Source organism: Palaemon carinicauda, chromosome 15 (genome assembly GCF_036898095.1).
Source record: "Palaemon carinicauda isolate YSFRI2023 chromosome 15, ASM3689809v2, whole genome shotgun sequence".
In the NCBI taxonomy this organism is placed as follows: domain Eukaryota; kingdom Metazoa; phylum Arthropoda; class Malacostraca; order Decapoda; family Palaemonidae; genus Palaemon; species Palaemon carinicauda.
This window is the reverse complement of record NC_090739.1, coordinates 50,070,388-50,082,887: the sequence shown is the minus strand read 5'-3', so window position 1 is coordinate 50,082,887 and position 12,500 is coordinate 50,070,388. Positions and strand designations below refer to the sequence as shown.

General features: G+C 35.9%; 1 protein-coding gene across 1 annotated transcript in view; it reads right to left on the bottom strand.

Moving 5' to 3' along the window:
• LOC137654285 (uncharacterized) overlaps window positions 1-12,500 on the bottom strand; it is a 53,731-nt gene that overhangs the window by 13,658 nt on the left and 27,573 nt on the right. The window contains exon 4 of the mRNA XM_068387912.1: window positions 10,520-10,653. Coding sequence (XP_068244013.1) covers window positions 10,520-10,653 — 134 coding nt within the window. The remainder of the gene's footprint in view (window positions 1-10,519; window positions 10,654-12,500) is intronic.

Here is a 12,500-nt window from a genome sequence, read left to right as displayed (position 1 = left end):
TTTTTGGATATGGAGGCATTCAAGATTAACCCTTAGGAAGATATGGCGGCCATTGTTCAAAATGGCCGCCATTTAACATTAGCGTCATTACATAGACTTCATTATGTGTCGTTAGTTTGGTGCTAGATGGGCCAAAATTCCCTTTTTTTACATCAGAATTAACATCAATAAATGTTTAACAGATATTTAGATGAATCTTCTCAAAAATGGCCCCCAAACTGGCCGCCATTTTGTGGAAAAAGTGGACATTTGATGAAGATTTCAATACTCAATGACATAATACCTCTAATAACCAGTACCTGATTTCAGGAACACACTTTAATTGCTCAAGTTGCTTTTTTATTTCAAATTGCTGGCAAAATTGCTAGTCAAAATAATACACAGAGTACGGGAAGTTTACAGTATGGTCAGATTGTAGTTATATAGTCGACCAAAAGCCCAGTCTCTAGGCACAGTACTTGTGTAATCCTGCAGTACATACATGTAATACAATAACGTAGATTTTGCCACACTATGTTAATTATGATTCCGAACTTTTCAAATCTGGTCACCAGAATTATGAATGTCTACAGATCATAATGTTGGTTAGCAAGTTTTCTGTCCCAATCTACTGGCATTCGCCTTCACAGAAACATAGACCAGTGCATTGCAGTGAAGCGTTCTTGCACTTGCAGCGGTTTTTGCAGCCTTTCTTGCATCCGCAAGACACCAGCTCATAGCAGGCCTTGGATGCCTCAGGGAGTGTGGTCCAGAGTGGTGTGTAGAGCCCATCATCACTCCGATGCCAGCCCCAGTCTGTTGGTGGAGGGAGCACGGGCGTTGGTACCAATGCCTGGCCCCAGACATGACCACCCTGAAGAGCAGATCTCTTCACATGCTGCTCCAGAGCAGCGTAGGTTGGCGGGATGTTCTGAACAGAGTTCGTCTTTGCAAAGAGCTGCTTTCTCGCCTTGTTGACGTCCTTGCATTTGCTTGTGCGGTCATACAGGAGTATGACAAACCTCTCGATGACATGCATTGTATCCTCTTGGATGCTTGTGGGTGCATTTGCCAGACTCAGCAGGGCATCAGTGAGTTCTGGCAGCGTGTTCCATGTTGCCCAGGCAGATTTCTTCCCATGTCCGACGAAGGCTGACACAGTATCACACCCTGTGATGGCATGAAACATTGGAAGAGCACATGCCTTCTCTGGACCAAGGGAGGAAGCTATTTCATGGGCTGCAATGTAGCGGTAGTTCTTGCCTGTCCCAAAGGCTACCCAGAGTTCGTCTCCAGCTGGTAGTTTCTGGACTACCATCACTGCTAGGACCACGACGTCACTGTCTACTGTTCGAACCTGTATCTGGTGGTGACCATGTTGTGCAGCATGTGCTACATGTAGCATCATGCGGGTGTCTGCCTCTTCTTGGTTGCATGGTGCGAGTGAGTTGACATCCTCTTGCTGTGGAACACAGATCACCTGCTCCCCATCAGTGACGACCAGTTCCTTGCCTTCTTCTTGAAAGGACTCTGCAAGCATGGTGGAGAGGTAGCTGAAGAGCTCCACTTTGTTGCTATCAACTCGCAGGAAACTTTGCCAATTTCCTGGTATGACTGCTGAGTCGACAACACGCCGACGTACTCCCTTTCCACGCTGTTCTCTGGTTGATGCCTTCAGGGAATCTGCTCTGTAGCTGTCCCACACAAGGTCAAGACGTGATACATGTTGGAAACGTTGTACAACGTATGGGATGAACACTTGCTGTGCATATTTCTCGAACGTGTTGGCAGTACCCGGCTTCAACATCTGTACGATTACTGCTCCATCGAGGACAACAGCAGTGACAGTAGGAGCTTCAAACTGAGGCTCAGCATGGCCTTCAAGGCACACCAGCAAGTCACTCTTGCTCCCTAGGTACAGTCTCCCTCCGTCAGATAAAGCTGGAGGGCATTGCTGATTTTCATGCCTGAAGAACTCTTCTAGATTCCCATCACGGGTCTGGCAGCCGATATATAATCGTGCGAAGAGCGCAACATCATTCTTCAGAGATTTGACCTGTTCTTTTCCTTTGGGTATATTGGGTCCTCTCTTGGTCGCAAACAGTGGTAGCTTGTTCCGGTGGATTGCCACCTCAATGGACTTGGTTCTGTCCACGATGCATTCCTTTGAGAATGCTTCAAACTGGTCTTGGCCAATCTGCTCGGCGTTTAGACAGTACTGGGCAGACAAGTGACTCTGTTGTCTCCTCTTGACATACAAGACACAGCTTCCAGTTTGTCTCAGGAGGTGTTGTGGGAGTACGTTGCTCAAAAGTATCGACCAGTTGGAACTTCTTTGCCATGGCTGCAGTCTGGAACAACGCGTCTCTGATGTCAGGTGGTGCTGCTGCTGCCTCACCTGCAAAGACACAAAACACCACCATGTTACCACAAGTTACTACTACAAGCACCATGACTATCAACACTATACTATTACTGCAGCCGCCGTCACTGCCACCAACGCTGCCGCTGCAAAGTAAAATTCATTTTCTTGTGAAATGGTAGCCAAATTATTTGGTAAGCACAGAAGTATGTGTAATTGTACAATACTTATCACCTCTAGCACACTTATCACCTTTAGCATCCACAAAAAGACAAATTATGGTACATATTCAATGACGCTAACGGTAAATAGCGGCCATTTTGAAAAATGGCCGCCAAATGTGCTACGGGGAGAATCTTGAATGCCTCCATATCCAAAATTGTTCAGAATGTATTAATCCACATGTGTGCCAATTTTGGTGCTTTTAGAACAATTTGAACAATTGGTTTCATATTTCTTACTATGCCGCTGGGCTAATCTGTCTTTCTTGTATTTATCATCTGTCTAACCTCGTGTGATATTCCATGTGTTCTGGTAAGCAAGCAGTGCATATCCTGTGGCATTCTACTAACAGGGACCACATAATTAGCATACTCTAGGTCTGCTAAATTCCTATCACAAATCCAGTCCAATCCTTCTCCACCATCTCTCACTGGTCTACGCATTACAAATTCCATGAGGAGGATAAACAACATGGATGATAACGCATCCACTTGGAGTACTCTACTGTTCACTGGAAATTCATTTGATATGACTCCATTAACATTAACTTTGCACTTACTATGCTCATGAACAGACTTAATCAATTTTACCTATTCATGAGGATTCCATGATAACGCACAAAATTGGCCGGTGCACACTATCAAAGGTTTTTTCAAAGTCCACAAATGCCATCAAAAGGGGATTGCTACATTCTCCGCATTGCTGTACAATGTCTCAAAATTAGAATTTGGTCAGTGCAGCTTCTACATTTTATAAATCCGGCTTGTCCATTTCTCAAATTTTCATCAATCTTTCTCTCCAGTCTCTTTAGAATAAGCACACTACATATTTTCCTAACATCTGACGTAAATGTTATGCCTCTGTAATTATTGCAAAGAGTCAGGTCTTTTTTTTTTTGCTATTTTCACCAACACTTCTAACTCCCATTCATCAGGTTTTTCCTCTTCATGGCACATTCTACATAGTATTCTTGTAAGTAGTCTGGGAGTTGCTTCATTTTCAGCCAGTATCATCTCGGCAGTTATTCCATCGTATTCCGGGGCTTTACCTCTCTTTAGTTTTTTGAGGATAGCTTCGACTTCAAACACACTGAATTCATTCATGGGCACATGAAAGTCTTCATCAGCTTCAGGTATATCAATCAAATTATTCCCTTCATATCTCCTATTCATAACCTCACTAAAGCGTTCCTTCCAATGTTGTCTTTCTTTATCTTCTGAAGCTATAACAGAGCCAGGTCTATTTTTGATGGGTATATGCTTCTTCTTTGCCTGAGTCGAGATTTCATTAATAATTCTATGAGCAATTCTTTCAACATAGTCAGTTCCTGAATTCATAGCTTTGTCAGCCTCATACACTTTACTTTCTAAATATTCTCTCCAGTCATTCCTTGCTTTTCTTTTGACCTCACTATCAATACTGAAATACTTAGCATGCTCTACCTTGTAATTTCCATCACTTTCTCGAAAACTTATATATCTGTCTTTGTCTTCTTTTTATATTATCCTAAGTGTCATTCTGGCTTTCTCCTTGTAACTGCGTCCCAAGACTTCACTACCAACTGACTGATATATGTTCTTAATATCACACCATTCTTCGTTAATTGTCTGTTCTTCGTCTCTTAAAGTCTCTAAGACTGCAAATTGGTTCCTACATGCTATGGCAAATGTTTCTCTGTGCTTTTCTTCTAAAATTTTAGTTGTATCAAACCTAGGTATTCTATCTATCTTTCTTTTGGGTGCTTTCAGTTTTAATTTCAGTGTGGTATATGAGGAGCTGGTGATCACTACTAATAGCTGCACCTCTATAGCTTCTTACATTTCTCAGAGTCCTCCTTTTCTCTTTACTAATGGCAATGTGATCTATCTGATATTTGTAAATGCCACACTGTGAAGTCCATGTATACTTGTGAATATTCTTTTGTTGAAAATAAGTACCTCCAATGACCATATTGTTTGCTGAACAGAAGCTTATGACATGTGCTCCATTTTCATTTGCAACTTCGCCAAGACCCTCGACACCCATCACATTCTCTATTCCTTGTTTATTTCTTCCAACTTTAGCATTGAAGTCACCAATCACAGTTTTCATATCTCTTTTTGGGATCTCATCTATTACACTCTGCAGTTCTTCATAGTATTCACCTTTCCTTTCTTTAGGGCAATCATTTGTTGAGGCATAGCAAACTATAATACTTATATTGCATTACTTTGATTTGAACTTTGCTAGCAACAATCTACTATTTACAGCTCTCCACTCAGTTAATACCTTTTCTGCTCTTTTTTTCATCATCATTCCTATCCCTTCTCTTCCAACTCTATCAGATCTTCCTCAGTAGATATATATATATTACTTTGGTCTAAAGCTTCCTTACCAATCACTTATAACGTGTTTCACTTAGGGTTAAGATATCCAACTATATTTCATAAATTTACTCTCCACTTACTATAATTTCCCTATCTGGTTCATGATTCTAACATTCCAATTACCTATTTTAAATTTTTCTTTGGTATTTATAAACCGGGAGATTCTTGGCACCCTGCTATACCCCGGACTTGGGTCCATTCTGTCATCTTCTCTTTCCATGACTGACTTAATCCGTAGAGGATTTATTGGCTAGATACATCAAAGGATACCCAGTTCCTTGTGATGTGCAGTGCCTATCTAACTTTGGCATGTGACCCTGCAGGTCCATACTAATTCTAGTAAGATCAATCACCAGGCATCTGAAGTAAAAGCCGAAGAGACAGTTTGTCCATATATACTGTATATATATATATATATATATATATATATATATATATATATATATATATATATATATATATATATATATATATATGTATATATATATACATATATATATATATATATATATATATATATATATATATATATATATATATATATATATATACATGGGTGTGTGGGTGTGTGAGTGTATTTATATACATCATGGTAATGAAAAAATTTCTATTGAGAAAGGATATAGACAGGAGGATCCCGTCTCTCCTAAATTATTCATAGCGTACCTATAAGAAGTTTTTAAGTATTTGGATTAGAAAACTTGAGGAATTAACATTAATTGGGAATACATTAAAAATTTAAGATTTACAAATAACATAGTTCTATCTAGTGAATCATGGGAGGAATTGTAATATTTCATAGAAGATTTAAATAGAAAACGTAGAAATGTAGGACTGGAAATGAATATGAGAAAAACAGATATAATGTTCAATGGAAATGTACAGATATAATTAACAATGTTTACAGACGAACATCTAGAAAGTACTAACGAATAGAATAGGAGTGTGCGTATATAGGACAGACAGTAAGCGTTTCACCAAGAAATGAAACTGAAATTGAAAGCAGGGTAAACATGAAATGGAGAACTTTAGGTAATCAAAATAAGATTATGAAAATTAAAATGCCACTTTGCCTGAAAAGGGAAGTATTTAATCAGATGGTGCTACCATTGCATCATAAACTTGGAGCCTTACTAAAGCCATAGAACACATGGTAGTTACACATAGAGCAATGGAAAGAATGATGACGGGACTAACACTAAGAAACAAAAAAAGAAACGTGGATATAACAGCAAACTAAAGTAGAGATATTCTAACAACATGTAAAAAAGGATATGGACATGGACAGAACATATAATGAGAATAACAGATAATAGATGGACATTAGAAGTATTAGAATGGTTCCCTAGTCATTACAAACGAAGTAGAGGAAGAAAGATAAGTCGAAGGATTTTTACAAGTTTTCATAAAGAATACACGTGTGTTGTAGGAAAATATACACGCTCATGCATTCATACATACATACATATATATATATATACATATATATATATATATATATATATATATATATATATATATATTTATGTATATATATATATATATATATATATATATATATATTTATATATATATATATATATATATATATATATATATATATATATATATATATTGCACACACACACACACACACATATATATATATATATATATATATATATAAATATATATATGTATATATACATATATACACACACACACACACACACACATATATATATATATATATATATATATATATATATATATATATATATATATATATATATATCCTATGCTGATGTACAATATTACGCTACAATGTATTGCATCACTTCACGAAATATGTCGTTACGATATTATTATTCTTTTTTTCAAATTCCGTATATTTACTAGTTTAAGAGTTGTTTTATAACTTGTACAAAAATATTTATCAAAACAGGTAAAAATTAAAAATTAATGGATAATCCGGTCTTGAACTGTTTTTTCAAGTATTCGGACGGAATCATTAAGAGTTAATCCATTTAAGAACAGAACTACCAACTAATATCAAATTACATTATTATACTTTTAAGGGGAGCATCCGCCATTGAACCCAAAACTGTTATTTATTACTGGATGAATCTAGTTTTTCTATATGTTATTCATACTATTGCAAAGATAGATCTGTACGAGTTTCATTGAATTCGGACTATTATTTTTTTTTTTAGATTAATAAAAAAATCGATTAAACAAAAAAGATTTTAAATAAATTTTTATCAAAAAGTACTGAATAGAATTAACTAAAAATTTCCATGAATTTCTTTAATTACAATATAAACAAAATGTCAATAGGAATTTTCTATATTTTAGGTATCTTTTTTATATAAAAACTTATATATTTATATATTTCAAAAGTTTGAAAAAATATAGAAAATTGAAAATGTACTTTAGAAGAAACTCTTCCTTGCAAAATATTGTAAATTTATTCACTTTTACAACAATGTACTTGGATTTAAAATCGGTTGATAAATAGCGGAGAAAATCGTTTTGAAGGTCAATAAGTTTTGAGATATCGACGGTCAAAGTTTTCTATGAGATTATCTGAGAGTATGAAGGAAAGTAAAACATTATAGCTTTCATTAGCAAATATCGTAATTGATACTTATTTAGAACTAGTCCAAATTACTTGACCAACAACTAAATTTCTTACCTGAAACGAATTCTACTCATTACCTGCCCCAAGGTCCACCCTCCCTCCCCTAAGGGCTACTGATCACTCTTCATCATCACTTTACTACTGCCGGACATGCCTTCACTCTCGTCTACTTTACTATCACATTTCTCTTTCTGCTAGCTAAAGACCTTCTTTTGCGTTTTGACATTATGGAATTTAATCAAATACCCGATATTTGTAAAATAAACAAAACCACTCCAAAGTGTAAAAAACCTAAAACTCGCACATATATACACTTCAGTGTTCCATTATCACATGGGTGACTTAAAACTATATGTTTCCCAGACGTATGAAGATAACAAAAAAGTGAAAAAATTGGGGTATTTATGCAAAATCAATGCGCAAGAAAAACCTACATAGTCTGCTTTAGCAGACAACTCAGTTAGGATGACGTAATCATCTAAAAACCACTATATCTTCTTTATATATAAGAATTATTGCCAGAAACTTCTCGAGGGCACGTGCAACATGTTTGGCCATAGCTAGAAGTAATATCTCAATTTTAAGTATCTGAAAGTTTATATGCTCCCCTTAAAGATTTATATGTTATAAGAAAGTCTATTGCAAAGTCCTTCAAAAGAAGGTAACCGTGTACCCCATACGAATGGTTAAAAAGCACGCTAATAGAAGAAGAAGAAGAAGAAGAAGAAAAAGAAAGTCTATTTCCCCACTGCACCACCCCCCAAAAAAGAAAAAAAAACCTGGGCGTTGTTTGGTATATCATATAAGGCTATTCGATTATCTTTTGGAGATTTAAGTTAACAAATAAGGTATAATTATCGAAATATTATATATATATATATATATATATATATATATATATATATATATATATATATATATGACTGAAATACCATTTGATTGACTAATAGGCGTCGGATTGCTTCGAATAATTAAATAGGACGCATTGCCTGATCAGTGCCACCTTGTGCCAAAGCGCTCAAGTAATTTTCTAACTCTAAACACACTACGGGATAATAATCCTTTTTCTTTGAGTGTTCATATCTTGTTACTGGTGTACTGTTATTCATCTTGTATTACTTATAAGCAGAGAACCTTCTTCCTTTACACAGTACGATGGGTTAATAAAATAATTCATACGTATATGCAATATTCACTATTGTTATTATACATCCGATTGCGTATATCGACATTAAAATATGACTAATATTAATAAGACTTCAGTTTAGGCTGATTAATCAATATATGTACAATATTGCAAATATAGCTTATAGAAGATGATAAAGACACTCATTTGAAATTGGACCTGTGCCTAAGATTAAGCTAAGAGGAGGAGAGTGGTGACTAGTCTAGTATTGTCTTAGGTTTGTTTAAAGTAATATTTGCCTTATACCATATTAGTATATAGTCAGAAATAGGTTATGTGTGTTTTTTTTCTTTGGTGGGGGGGGGGGGGGGCTGCATCCATAATGAATTTGATTTCTAGAGGTATGTTTTCACCAACATTAGACAGTAAAATCTCGAAATGGTTTTAGATTAGGCCCTATTTGAATAACCTCGGACTTTAGCAAAATACAGATGTTCTGTAGATTGCAATTACATATACATTCAATCTGCAACCTTAACTTTTCATCGGCAAATAGGAGAAAAATCATCACTATTTCATGATCATCTTTTCTCAAATTGTAATAAAGCCTACTCGACACCAAATAATCCTTCTACTTATGGTGACGGCATTGCTCAAATGAATGTTTAGAGACCAGAGTAAATATGTACAGAATACGACAAGCGCACAACGAACTGTAACCAGCTGTTGCTAACGCCCTCTAATAAAGCTACCGCCTCTACATGAAGCCCCTGCGCATTAGGTCTTTGGTCAGTTCCATCTATTGACAACGCGACGAACTAAAATTCACTAGGAAAAAACTTTGTATGTATTAAAATTATCTATGGAATTTAAGCCCTTGACAGTAGTACACTATTGAGGGTATTATTTTTATACAAAATGTGTATTTTCCTAAATAATATATGTACATACCATTATTCAGCAGTAGTGGCAAACTTAATTGATATTAAGCCCTTTTGTTTTCTCCGAGTCCAGATGTAAACAAAAGACCGGCAATGATGAGGGAAAATGCTCAAGGAAATTCGAGCGACTTTCCGGGTTTCCTTTTACTGTCTTTGCTACTTAAGAAGGAGAATGCTCATTGAATTTCAACTGAGTGACAGGTTTTTCCTTTAATGTCTTTGGATGGAAAAGGGAAACAAAAATTTTTTCACTTGTCAGTTGATTGTCAACTTTATGATAATTTGCCATCCATGAATACACACACACGCACACACACACACACACCAAACGTTCATCTCTCTGTTATAATAATCATGTTAGCTCATTCCATAACGTTCCGTTAAGTCTACATTACCTTAACGTTTATCTTAAGAGATAGTCACCGATAAATTAGACCCATATGCCTATTTCAAAGACCAAACCTTCATACTTTCATCTATAAGCCTCTTATAGTAATTGATACTATATAATTGTAAACCCATCAGAAGAATGGTCATTTTGTATTACTATGGGTATATTATGACTTGACACTAATTCATTATAGGCTTATAATGAGATGGCAAAATGCCAAAATTCTCTGTGATAAAATAATAACTTTTTTTCCAGACCCCCAATAACGATGAGGGTGAGGCCCAAAAACTCCGGTTGTTAGTTTAAAAAAAAAAAAAAAAAAAAAAAAAAAAAAACATAAAGGAACAATAATAATTTCAATTACCTTTATATGGAAATGATATATAGCTTGAATAACAGATAATTTGCTAGTTACCAAGAAACTACAATCATGTCGCAGCAACTGAGTATATACCTCATACCTGAACCCTTAAGGGAACTAATGCAATACTTTGTGGTCCAACTGTACTTACCTTTCTCCCGTCAATATCCCAAGAAAGAGTCGTTGGGGGATAGGATGGAGGCGAAGAACAATTAAGGAGAAGGAGGTCTCCTACTTGGTAGGGCCCTTGGTGACCTGTGATGCTGGGACCTCTGACAGGCTGAGCTGGTGATCATAGAATAATTCTTTGCAGTATTTGCAGGAGATTAGGTCACGGTTAAAGAATAAGTAAAATCGTCTTAACTTCATTTAATATAACCTAAGGTAATTTCATCTTTCCATACCTTACCTTACGTACCTTATCCTACTCCAACCTGACCTAATTAATAAAGAATATTTTGGGTTTGTATGCATACTACTCAATTCTTCTTAAGTAATTTAGTACTTATAGATACAAGAGCGTGGATGGTAAGGGTAAAAATCTGGTGAAAAGAGAGATTGCTGATTAAGCAGTGAAAAATTTATTTTATTAAACAATACCTTAATAATGTATTACTTATCTTAAAGTTAAACAAGTTTCTCTCGATGTCGATTTTCCTATTTTTATTATATCTAAACTAAAACTACAATATTACCTTTGATCTTCAAATTCTAGTCTCATAATTTGGATAAAGAACAGCGATCCAGCATTTAAATTAACACCTGAATCAACCGAATAATTTTCAATACAATTGGCAAGTCATTCGCCAAACCCTTGTTTTAGCAATTAGATTTTTCATTAATATGCATTGATATACCTAATATACAAGCCTTATAAAATAAGACAATACACCACTGCTATGCATTCTAAAACAGAATCCATATATGAATATAAACGAAAATTATCAATTACACTGCTATGATAGCTGAAGTAAAGTTTTAATGCAATATTAGTAATAAACCTTTTGCAATCATCATCTCAAGAAAGTGGCATGTAATGGTATCTACTGTTTATTGAGGCAGAAAGGTGATATCATGGAATGCAGTAAACATAGGGAAATTAAACTAACAGAGCATGGTTTGAAAGTCTTAGAGAGGGCAGTAGATGAGAGACTGAGAGAAATTGTAAAGATTGGGATACAGCGGTATGGATTCATGAGGAGGAAAGGGACTGTGGATGCCATCTTTATAGTAAGGCAGTTAAAGGAAAGAGGGAAACCAGAAGCTCTTCTGTGCTTTTGTTGATTTAGGAAAAGCTTATGATAGAATACCAAGAGAAGAGATGTTGTGGTCCTCGAGAGAAAGGAAAGTCCGGGAAGAAGTTGGTTAGAATGGTAGAGCTGATTTACAAAAGAACAAGGACGAAAGTAATAACAGCTGTTGGAGAAACAAAAACCTTCAAAGTTATTATTGGATTACGCCAGGGGTCAGCATGAAGCCAGTTTTTACTTGTATTGGGTGTGGATGTGCTAAGTAAAGAGATCAGAAATAAAGAGCTCTGGGAGTTGCTATATGCAGATGATTTGGTGATTACTGCTCAAAATGAGGAAGAATTGCAAAGAAGGGTAGTAGAGTGGCAAGAGACTGGAAAGGGGTGGTTTGAGGGAAAATGTGGATAAGACAGAAGCTACGGTGAGCAGTAAGGAAGATAGGGGCAGAAAGTCCTAATGAAAGTAGAGGAGCAGTTTTAAAACAGGTCGAACAATTTAGATACTTGCGATCTGCTATAAATCAGGAGGAAGGATATGAGGCTGGAGTTGAGAATATGATAAAAGCAGCATGGGAAGAGTGGAGGGAGGTAGCAGGAGTGGCATGTGATAAGAAAATGTCTCCAAGGTAAAAGTAGAGATCTTTAGCACAATAATAAGACCAGTATTAATGTATGGATCAGAAACTTAGGCTTTCAGACGAAAAGAGGAAGCAAAGCTTGAGAGAACAGAGATGAGAATGCTAAGGCGGATTATGGGAATTTCACTGTTTGAAAGATTAGAAAATGATGAAATAAGAAGAATGGCAGGAGTAGTAAAGATTACTGAGATGATAAGAGTGTCACTACTGAGATCGTGTTGGCAAGTGTTAAGGGTGGATGGTGG